Consider the following 10,737-nt stretch of genomic DNA (forward strand, 5'->3'; position numbering starts at 1 on the left):
TCTGGTGAAAATTTCATGTCATTAGCACCTCTAGTAATATATTTACTGAGAAAAATGGTGACGTGTTCAATACTTATTTTACCCGCTGTATGATCCTATGTTTCTGATGTAAACATAGAATCAGAGCAATTTTTAAACTCAACTTTCCTACTGTGTATTTCCAGCTATTAAAATGTAGCATGACCCGGTTGCCACATGACCTGTTCACCTGTTCCCCCATGTTTTGTCATGTGTGTTTTTCTTCAATGGGTGTTCTCATATGTAATTTCATTGTGCTCTGTAGAATGACAATAAAGTCATCATCATCATCATCATCATCATCATCATCATCATCATTGTCATCATCACCTTGCAGATAAAATAATCAACATACAAAGATGCAGTTATGGTCAGTGCTGGATTTAAAGCAGCATATGCACATTAATACATATTTGAAGCTCTAGCAAGCCACAAACTATGCTGTTGCAGGCCACATTTGGCCTGTGGTTTTAAAGTTTGGCACGTAGGGTACAACATTGTGGCACTGGATGATGTTTCTGACTGTAGTTAATGTCTTCTTACTGCTAAACATACTTAGATAACCATTAATCTAGATGTACTATAGGTGTGAGGAATCTACTGAAACCTACATTTTTGATTCATCTTCTACTTTTACTTTTACACAGGTTTGGACCCATCATGGTATATTCAACATGTGGTGGTATGGGACCCTCAGACAGATCACATGTTCTTCTTTGTGCTGGAGGACTGGCTATCTGTAGACAATCAAAAGAACAGCACAGTAGAAAGGGAAGTCCTAGCTTCATGTAAGCCTAATTACATTTGTTTCAGCCCATAAGTGCAAAATGTCTCTTGCTGTCATGCCTTTATTATAATCATGCAGGCTGATCTACTTTTATTTAGAAATTGATAAATTTCCACCATTAATACCATATTTTARCCTTTTGGTTTACATTTTAGCCATTCAGTTTGTCCTTCCCAGGTCCAGAAGAGCTCACCCAGTTTCAACGAGTCCTCACCTCCCAGCTGATATTTGGAATGGCAGAGAGACATTTGTGGTTGTCACTATGGGAACGACCTGCTCACAGCTGTTTCACCAGGGGTCAGAGAGTTGCCTGTTGTTCCCTAGCGCTTCACCTTTACCTGGCTCTGGGTACTCTGTGGTTTGGGGCTGTTGGGATGGAAAAACACAGGTGAGAAGATATGCCTCAGCAAACTAGTAAAATGCCAGACTGCTTATATTTAAAATTTAAGTCCTGGAGGATTAAAAAAATGCAAGTGATTAATATTCTTCTAATACAAGTGGACTTTTGTCAACCTATCTGCTGGTAAACTGGGAGACGGTTACCRTGGGGATGGTCATCGCCTTGTTAGTTTTCCCGTTCCAGTGTTTCCTCGGTTTCATGTTTAGAAAAGCTCACAGTCAGGTAACTCTGCCAAGTTTCAAAATACTTTAACAAAGACGAAGATGCACCACATTTTTTTGCACTACAAATTTCAGATGTGTGTTGATGTGTGGTTGTTACCCAGGTTACTTTAGACATGTCCATTCCTCCTTCTCCGGCTTCTCGGTCTCTGGAAATAGACATCTGCCACATCCAATCAGAAATTTCCAGCCCCTCCTTCTTGTCTTTTCCAGAATCTTCTGGTCTTTTCCAAGAAAGTCCTTCATCTGTGAGAGCACATGCAAACACACAAAAGCACATTTCTTATTTTGCCTTGTCTTATTGCTTGGAATTACAGTCCACATTTTCTTCTGTCTGACTGTAGCTTCTGGAAAGCAAGGCATTAGACTCTAGTATCCTGGACTTCTGGACTGCTACTGGCTTGGTCCCACAGATAGAGGGACCAGATCTAGGGGATGTGACAGCATGGCCATCACATGATCGCTTCCCCGGTTTGCCTGAAGGCTCAGACCTCTTAAAGATGACCCTAGCCCCTGATCTCTGCAAAGTCTCGTCTGTGCAAGTGCCTACTCGCCAGCTGAAGAGGAAGAAGGCTGTGAAACAACTCCACCTGGCTTCAAACACATCTCCATTCCATCACTCTGCTCTTCTTTCTTCATTGTGCTCACACTCCTTGACAGAAGACAGTTTCCGTTTCAACAACTCTTCTCAGCCATGTCAAAAGTCTCCCCACCTGAGTCCCAATCCAGTTAATGTTTATAACCACAATAAGTCAACACTTCTAACTCTGTCTGGTGAGTAAATTTGTATATATTTTACCTTTACATGTTTTTGAGAGGTTTTTGCCAAAGTTGTTGCAAAATTCTTGTAAAGCCAATGACAGAATGGTCCAAATTTAATTTAATCAAAATTATTCTTAAAAATTATTGTGTGACTATGATCTTGTTGCCAGAAGAGAATCTTCTGATGTCAATAGCTGCAGCAGAGGGTACTTCAGATGCAATCAACAGCAACTCAGACAGTGGCCGGGACTCTGCAAAAATGATGTCTTCTTTCACAGCCTCGTAAGAAGCAGCTCTAATGCCTTCTATTTGCCTCTGAAAACAGTTTTGTGTTACAGTTAAACTTTCTCTATTGACTTTTCTAGGCCAAACACTTCTTGGAGCAGCTGGTCAGAAGAACAGGATTCTTCGGACTCCCTGGATGAAGCAGAAATCAGTCAACCAGATGCTGAGGCTAACCCCTCCCTATTTGAGGAAGTCTCTCATAATTGGTCCTCTGTGCGGTCAATGGACTCGATGGCAAGCACCTTCTTACCAGACCCTTTGCATGAATCTGTCCCTTCCTCCTCTACCACACGTATAGGTAACTGGTCAGATTTATGGTCATTAAAGTTTACTCTCTTCTCACAGCAAAAAGTACTTTCGCCCTTAGATCAATAGACCTGCTTGTGGCTTATTGAGGATTCTATATTGAATATACAGTAGGTGTGTGAGAATGCAGAATTGTCTGTTTGTGTTAGCAATAGTGACTGGTTTCCCAGCATAAATCCAGCTTTTAAACGCAGTCCAAAAGTCTTCAACTGAGCTGAGGATGGGKTTTTTTTTTTTTTGGCAAAGTTGTCCCTGAAACCTTAGTCTGATTTCTTCAATCAGAAACCAGTTTTTCACTATCATTGTATTTTTGGAACACCCAGCTGCCACCACCATGCYTCACAGCTGGTGCAGTGTTTCTAGGTTTAAAAAAATCTCATTATGACTCCTCAAAACATGTCATTGAGTTAAAATAATTCAATCTTTGTCTGTTCTGACCATAACACTTTTCTTCAGAAGACAGACTTGAGTCTTGTTGGTTGTTTCTGAACCCATTAACTGATTTTCTTTCATCTCATAGTAACAGCTGGGTTCTTCTACCAGACCATGGCAAAGCAGTGACTCATAAGAATAATGTGTATTAAATGATAGTTCAAACTTACAAACAGTTATCTGAAGTGATGATTTTGGAATCTCTAGTTGTTTAGAAATTGCTGTAAAAAATTCTAACTTGTGTACTGTAAATTTGTTTTGGTTTAGTTGCTGAGTGTTGGTATATTTAATAAGTCTTGCCAACAAAGCTAGTCCTTTTTAGCAAGCAGTAATAATTACCAGCTGCAGTCAATCAGGATCATTATCAACAAGTTCGTAGGCCTTGTCAACAAGTTAAGAGGTATTTTTTTATTCTCAAACTTATTCATTTTTTGCCTTGTTTTTCCTCTGTAGGTGTTGCTCGAGGTCAGCCAGGCTGGTTCCTCCCTCCATGGGCTCTGCGTCTTGTTTACCCATTCATTGCTCTCCTTATTGGTGCCTGCCTGGCAATGGTGGGACTCTATGGAAGTCTCTTCTCCAAATCAGTATTACTCATGTGGCTGGTGTCTGCTCTCACTGCATTTTTTACTTCTGCTGTACTGTTGGAACCTATCAAAGTGAGGTCAAACATGTGGCTCAGCTGGCTCTTAGATCTGTAAAGGAACATTCTTTTCATTTGCACCTCCATCTCCCTTGAACAGGTGTGTGTGCAAGCCTTGGTTTGCACTGTGATGTGGGGTCCTGTGGATCCAGAGGTAGAAGAGTTGCTGGCTCAAGAGACCACTGTGGTCAGGACAGCAGGAGAATCCAGTCGGAACATTCGACCTCCATGTGGCTATGGGCTACTACAGGCGAAAGAGGAGGCCCGCAAAATACAAGCTTTGCGATCTCTTATGCGGGCAAGAATAACAAAACAAAACATCTAGAATAAAAAAWTTTTTTCTAGAAATATGTATTTGTTTTTAGTTTTTATGCATTTTTGCATTTTTAGTTCATAAATACTTCTGCATACTCTGTCCTATTGTAATACACCAAAACATTCAGCTCATTCGGTTATTTTTCCAACTTTTACAAAYCAAGCCCAGGCCCAACTTTTTAAAATATTTCTGATTATTTTCTACATAGAAACAAAATAAAAACTCCAATTCCTTCAGAAAACATTGCTCTCTTTAAAGTCAACTTTAGCTTTCTTTAGCTTCTACTTTTAGCTTTTAGCTTATCTTATTACATTTTAGTTTTGTCTTGCTTAAGGGGAGTGGTGTCGCAGAGGTTAGAGAAGATGAACCAGTAGGTTCAGGAAGGATCAGGATCTGTAGGTTGCTGGTTTGAATCCTATAAATATTAGATGAAAATTATGGTGAAAGGTGAAACACTCACACCTGCTTCCAATCTTTGCCCATGTGCCCCACTTTGAACAAGGTCTTTAACTCCCCCAAGCAAACAAGATGGCGGCCCCCWTCTCCACACATGTGAGCTGTTGCAGATTGGTGGATGCCTCTGACTGTGGTGGCCCCTGATGAAGGGAACAGTCAGAACAAAAAAGTTGCTGCTTTAGTTCTTAGCTTTGGTTTTGGTACTGCAAACTTTAAGCTAGCATGYTACTAATTTTACTTTTAGGCTTGTGCTAYTTTTGATTTTAAGKTAGCAWTCTGCTTCTTTTAGCTTTAGCAACTCAGTTTCAACTTCTTTGGCAAAATACATCTAACTCATTTAGTAGCTATTTAGCATTCACATTGCATTTTCACAGAAAATGCTATTTCTCTAATTATTTTTAAATTCTCTTGTATATTCTCTGCAGCACTGTGTTTGCCAGCTGGTATTTTTACTGCTGGTGCTGATGGTGAATTACCAGGACAGGTTGGRGCAAACCCAGGCCCAGCTGTTGCGCATCACCATCAGGCAGCATCTTCACACAGCACCTGTAGGATTCCCTAACCTCACCTCACTTAAAGAGTAAGAAAAACATTCCACTTCAACTTTGAACTAAGGCTATACTGAAAAATACAGTAAAATGAGAGTTAACAGTAAAGAGCTAAGTTAATTAAACATTTATATGCTAGCTGTGATGATGATCTTGAATTGAATTAATTCCAAAAGTAAATCATATACAGTATGTATACCCAGTGGATATTTTCTTTATTTTATTCAAATCTGTTCATTGGTTTACAAGATATTTTGTTAAYAGACAGGCAGTGTGTTTAGGGTTGGTTGTGATTAAATAAAAAAGGGTTTTAGTGTTACTGACATGTTGGGTTTGCTGGGTTTTTAATATATGCTTTCTTAATATTTTTCAGTCTCAATCCTTGATTCTTTATTCTGTCATCCAGCTGGTCAGAGGCAGAGCAGTGGATCAATTACACAATGGTGAAGCACCTCCACCAGAACCCCCTGCTGCAGCTTGTAGGGCTTCCTCGGCTGCAGTTCACCCAAACACCTGGTGACTCCAGGACTGGCCTTTTAGGTAACAACAGCTCAACAACCCACCAGCTGCTGGCTGACATGCACATCTCAGACACAAACAGGAGAGGGTAAGTTGGTTTGTTACAGGTGCAAAACTGCAGCTTGCAGATATTTTTATTGATCTTTTTCATTCAAGAAATTGTTGAATTCTTTTTTTTTTTTCAAAGGTAAAAAGTTGTTTTGCTTTGTTAGAATCAGAGAAAAGTCAAATCAGGGTGACTTTTTTTTACTTCTGAAAAACTTGTGGATCTGAAACTAAACAGTCCAGGATTCCATTTAGAATTTCTTTTTTAAATCACCTAACATCTAAATGCAACAAAACAAGCTATAATGATGTTTTCATGTCTATCTGTCAGCAAAATTTTTAAGTCACTCAAATTGACAGATGTTAAAATTATGTCAAAACTTAATGCGATAGTAGCTAAGACTGATCCCCCACTAATATTTTTTTTCTAATGGTATGTAAAGGATTTTTGTTCTAAATTTGGTCCTCTCTTTCTTTTTGTTAACAAAGTATTTTATAAATAAGTGGATAGATTTTAATCAAACTTAGGACCTTGGTATACTCTTTTAAAATAAGATGTTATTTAAAAAATGTTCCATGCATGCTTCCTTTCTGTTAATTCTGTTTTTCTGTGTGCTTTTCTTTTTAATTTTATTTTAGGTATAAAACTGTTTCTATAGACTTTACACAGCATCACAGAGAATCAGGCTTGTTTATGTGTGTGTCTATACGACTGGAGCTGACTCGGACACRAGGCATCTCCTCTTTCCTCTCTGTCCTTCCACTCCTCATTCCYTCATCATCCTCAGGACTGGACCTTCATGTAGCCCTAACGGTAACAAATGAAAAAATGCAATATAAATTATAATGTATTTTTGATTTACTTAACAGACTGAACTGTTCTGCAGATTTTTCTCCTCGTCTCTGCTCTCCTCATCATACTTGAGGAACTGTGGGCTTTCGTTACGGAGCGTGCTCAGTATATCTGTCAGTGCCATCACTGGTTCCAGCTGCTCTTGAGTTTTTTGRCTTTTTCAACAGCTGTTCTGCAGCTCCGTTTCCTATCGCTTGCTTCTGTGTGTGTTTATAAGGTGAAAGAAAAATAAAATAAAAACATTTGGATCCACTTGCTGTACTTCTGCAGCAGCATTTAATGGCATGTATGTACCATTCAGATACAGTCCAAGTCGGACAACTTCATCAACTTCCAAGATGCTGCCTCGCTGGCAGAAAGGTCTTCTCAGTGTGCTGCACTGCTGCTCTTTCTGCTTGTTCTAAAAGTAAATACGACTTCCCATTCATTATTTTGTATCAACACAGGTTTAACCCTGTAGTCAATGCCTGCTAATTTCTGCTGCTGTGTACTCCAGCTTCTGGGAACCTTAAAGTTTGTGCGGAGGTGGGTGACGATAGGCAGAGTTCTGCAGAGAGTGCAAAGGGAACTGTGGGCTGTTGCTGTTCTGATGCTGCTGCTCCTTCTGATCTGCACTCACCTTGGAAACATGGTATGAAGTGAAATGTTTCACTGAAAAACACATTCCGGTGTTTGACATGGCTTTGTTTTTGGTTCAGCTTTTTTTTCAGTCATTTGATGGTTTCCTGTCAATGAAGGAAAGCAGGGTCTCAGTGATGTCCATGCTTTGTAACCAGAGGGTACTTCAAAAACTCTGCACGGCCCACCCAGTGCTGGGACCACTCTATGGACTACTTGTGTTTGGCAGCAGCATTTGGCTGCTGGCTAAACTCTGCGGAGCAGTTATTATCTCTACATATAGGTATATTAGTATTTTAATTACATGTTGAAAAAGATTTTTAGGGTGTTCCTTGCTAAGAAGTTAAACCTTGGTTTGTTTGTGTGACCAAACATTGTGATGTCATCAATAATTGTCATAATTTAGGCCAATCTAGGATTTGCTAATATTGATTATATTTGGCAGTCACCTTGAATCGAGTTGACCCCAAATGTTAATCAGTTGTGGATACACATCCAATGATTGTTGTATTTATGCAGTACAATGCGACTCGATATAATGTGACAACCCATTTTATGAGCTTAAAAAGCATAAAAGTCATAAAAAGCCTAATCCTCATGTATAATGCCCTAATTACCCACTTACCCCAGATTTTATACTACATGCGTCTCTGCTCCGCTGCGGTGCGCAGGTCGCAGCTGTTCATTTGTGTCTGAATGCATACAGACTCCGCTCCGCTCCGGTCCGATGGAGGAGATCGCGTGATAAATTCAGTGATAAATGTGGAAGTCACAGCAAAAAATAATTAATTCTGTGAAAGACGAACTCCAAACACAGCTGAAAACATTGATATAAAAGCTTTTGATATCTTTGATTGAAACTGTTTCGCTGTCGTCTTTCTGAAACTTCTGGTTTCAAAATAAATTCCATGTGTATCGTGTGTCCACACATATGCTTCATGCTACGTTTCCATCTGCTTCCCAAACAGGACAATACATTCTGACAGCATTTGTGTAGGAATATATCCATATATTTATTAAAATAGCTGCAATTTTGACATTATTCTGACAAATTATCCAGCCTAAAAGTGTCTGAAAATACGGATGTTGTGCTCATTTCTTTTCCTGTTGGTGCGACGTAATGTTTAAAAATTGACTCCGGCGCAGCTCCGGCGTACGGCAAAAATAGGATCTGTTCTAATTTTGACGGATCGTCRTTCGTTCACCGCCACTGTGCGCAGCCAGTGTAAATACTCTCATTGATTATAATAGGTGTGTATTTGCTGTGAAGGTCGGACTGGAGCGGAGCGGAGCTAGAACGCATGTAGTGTAAATTAGGGGTTACACATGACACGGATAAAGGAGGAGGCCGTGGAGGAGCAAAGACTTAGGAGAAGCAGCACATGTTTCTACATGTAACTGCTCTGAAAATGGTCCACTCCCAGCAGCCGGTTTTTAAATTAGCAAGATGCATAGCTTTGAGGAGTAGCTTGTCTGGTCCTATTGACCATGGGAACTTTCAACCCTATCTTTTTTTCTATCCATAATAATAAGAAAGGAAACAAGATTTTCCTCCTCGAACTTCTCATCCAAAACCACAAGCCTCTGTTCAAACGTCTGATACATCACTGGGTAAAAACAAATACTGCTGTTGTTTTTATGCTTGTCTATATGCAGCATATTTTACAGCAGGAGGTTAAAGGGAGAAATTACAATGATTCATCCCATTTGACTCAACATGTTAGGTTTATGGTACATTAGCAAAAAAAGTTGGTCAACATTTACTCCCAAGGCAAGTTTTTTTTATATAGCGCATGTCAGTAATAAGACAATCAAAGTGAATACATGATGAAAACATTAAAAGAAACAAATTACATTGACATAATAAAGGAAAGTAGAACAAGTTGGACCAAAGATTAATGAACTAATGAACTTTCAGTTAAAATTTTAAATACAACAGTCAAAGGCAACTCTAAACAAATGGGGTCTAAACAAATCAAGGTTACCTATATCAACAGTCAGCAATATCCTTTGTGACCTACAAGCATTATAGCTCATGTATCAATTTATATACTGTATTGTCTTCTAAAGTGTAACACATTGTATTAAATGTTTATATACTATGAAATTTTGTTATTGTGTTCTTAAGGGTAAAGCAGACTGAGTTGTTTCGTTTGACCATTGAACCTCAAGACTATGAAATGGTGGAGTTTTTCATCAAGAGACTCAAGCTGTGGATGGGACTAACTAAGGCCAAACAGGTAATACAACACCTTAGTCATGTCTATGAATTAYGTCAGTGGAAAGACTTCTAAACAAAAGTAGTGACAGCTAGCTGCAAACCCTGCCAATTGTAATCTTTTCTCCTTCCAGTTCAGACACAGGGTGAAATTCGAAGGCATGGACATCCCTCCTTCTAGATCTTCACGGGAGTCTAATTTCTCCAATCTGTCATCTATACTTCCCTCCTCTTGCTCCCCATCTTTGTCACCCTCAGTTTCATCCCCTCATCTGCCACCCTCAGTCCTCTCCATCAGGTCTGAAGACTCGCCACTTTCCAAGTCAAAGTTAGATATTCAGCCCATCCTGGACAGCTTGGAGCCTATTGTCAGTACTCTGCTATCTCATTTCGATCGAGTCAACCAGTTAATRAAAGAAGTTTATAATCTTGAAATTCAACTAGAGGAAGCTCAAGACAGGAGAAGAAATAGAAGGATAAGTAACAGTGAGAAAAAAGAAACAAAATTTGGAGCATCTTTAAAGTCCCAAGAACCAAAAGAAGAAAGGGTAACAGGAGAAGTTAGAYGCAGAAAAATGGGCCTTTTTTATCCAAAGTCACAAGTTTCATTTCCATGCTTCGATTCCTTTTCTCCATCCACATTACAGATCTCTGCTGCTTCATCGTGCAGTTTTCCACGTGTACGTAGCTCCTACTCTGAATCAGAGTCAAGACCATTTCAGTCTCAACTATCCAGAGGCAAGGCATCTTTAGGTGCCGCTATACCTTTATCTGCAGCACACATCTGCGCTTCATCATATTCCACTCTCCAGTTCCCCAGAAGAAGAGCATGGCATTCTGGGAGCTCTCATTCAGCTGATGCTGCTCAGAGGACCTCCCAGTCTTTAGGAGTTGCACCAAATGTTAAAGAAACTTTAACATTTACAAATACCAAACGCAGAAGTGAAGAGCAGGAGAGAAAAGGTATCTGCAATGGGTTTCCACTRAAGAGGAAGGCTTGGATCTCTGAAGCACCAGAAACTGAGGAAGATCCTATTTTCACACTGGAAGAAGACACAATACCTCCAATGAAGAATTTTATTTTGAATTAGAGCCACCGCTCATTAGTTGTCATCATCAGCTATGAGTTGACAAACAAATAGGCTGCAGATGTTCATTCCACTGTGCTGTAAATGATCCATTGTACAGGTTTCTGCTTAGTGTAATGTAGTCATAGGTTTGATTTACATTTGCCGTTGTCTAGGGTTCTCAGAGAAAACCCACAATAAAATTGTACATTGTTTCTCCATCCATCCATCCATCCATTTTCTTCC

At 39.5% G+C, this 10,737-nt stretch overlaps 1 protein-coding gene across 4 annotated transcripts in view; it reads left to right on the forward strand.

Moving 5' to 3' along the window:
* The window catches only part of pkd1b (polycystic kidney disease 1b), a 46,530-nt gene extending 35,816 nt beyond the window's left edge, over nt 1-10,714 (forward strand). For 2 of the 4 annotated variants that reach the window (XM_014021872.1, XM_014021874.1), the window contains exons 25-42: nt 666-806; nt 983-1,193; nt 1,304-1,427; nt 1,531-1,674; nt 1,771-2,200; nt 2,359-2,470; nt 2,554-2,771; nt 3,665-3,867; nt 3,952-4,149; nt 5,049-5,203; nt 5,578-5,778; nt 6,375-6,549; nt 6,623-6,805; nt 6,890-6,994; nt 7,085-7,219; nt 7,287-7,489; nt 9,335-9,446; nt 9,559-10,714. In XM_014021872.1, coding sequence (XP_013877326.1) covers nt 666-806; nt 983-1,193; nt 1,304-1,427; nt 1,531-1,674; nt 1,771-2,200; nt 2,359-2,470; nt 2,554-2,771; nt 3,665-3,867; nt 3,952-4,149; nt 5,049-5,203; nt 5,578-5,778; nt 6,375-6,549; nt 6,623-6,805; nt 6,890-6,994; nt 7,085-7,219; nt 7,287-7,489; nt 9,335-9,446; nt 9,559-10,515 — 4,007 coding nt within the window. In that variant the 3' untranslated portion in view covers nt 10,516-10,714. Of the gene's footprint in view, nt 1-665; nt 807-982; nt 1,194-1,303; nt 1,428-1,530; nt 1,675-1,770; nt 2,201-2,358; nt 2,471-2,553; nt 2,772-3,664; nt 3,868-3,951; nt 4,150-5,048; nt 5,204-5,577; nt 5,779-6,374; nt 6,550-6,622; nt 6,806-6,889; nt 6,995-7,084; nt 7,220-7,286; nt 7,490-9,334; nt 9,447-9,558 lie in introns of those variants that run through there. The other 2 variants (XM_014021873.1, XM_014021876.1) reach the window with 2 other exon arrangements.
* Nucleotides 10,715-10,737: the final 23 nt, after the last annotated feature.

This window comes from Austrofundulus limnaeus, unplaced genomic scaffold, assembly GCF_001266775.1.
Source record: "Austrofundulus limnaeus strain Quisiro unplaced genomic scaffold, Austrofundulus_limnaeus-1.0 Scaffold309, whole genome shotgun sequence".
NCBI classification, from domain to species: domain Eukaryota; kingdom Metazoa; phylum Chordata; class Actinopteri; order Cyprinodontiformes; family Rivulidae; genus Austrofundulus; species Austrofundulus limnaeus.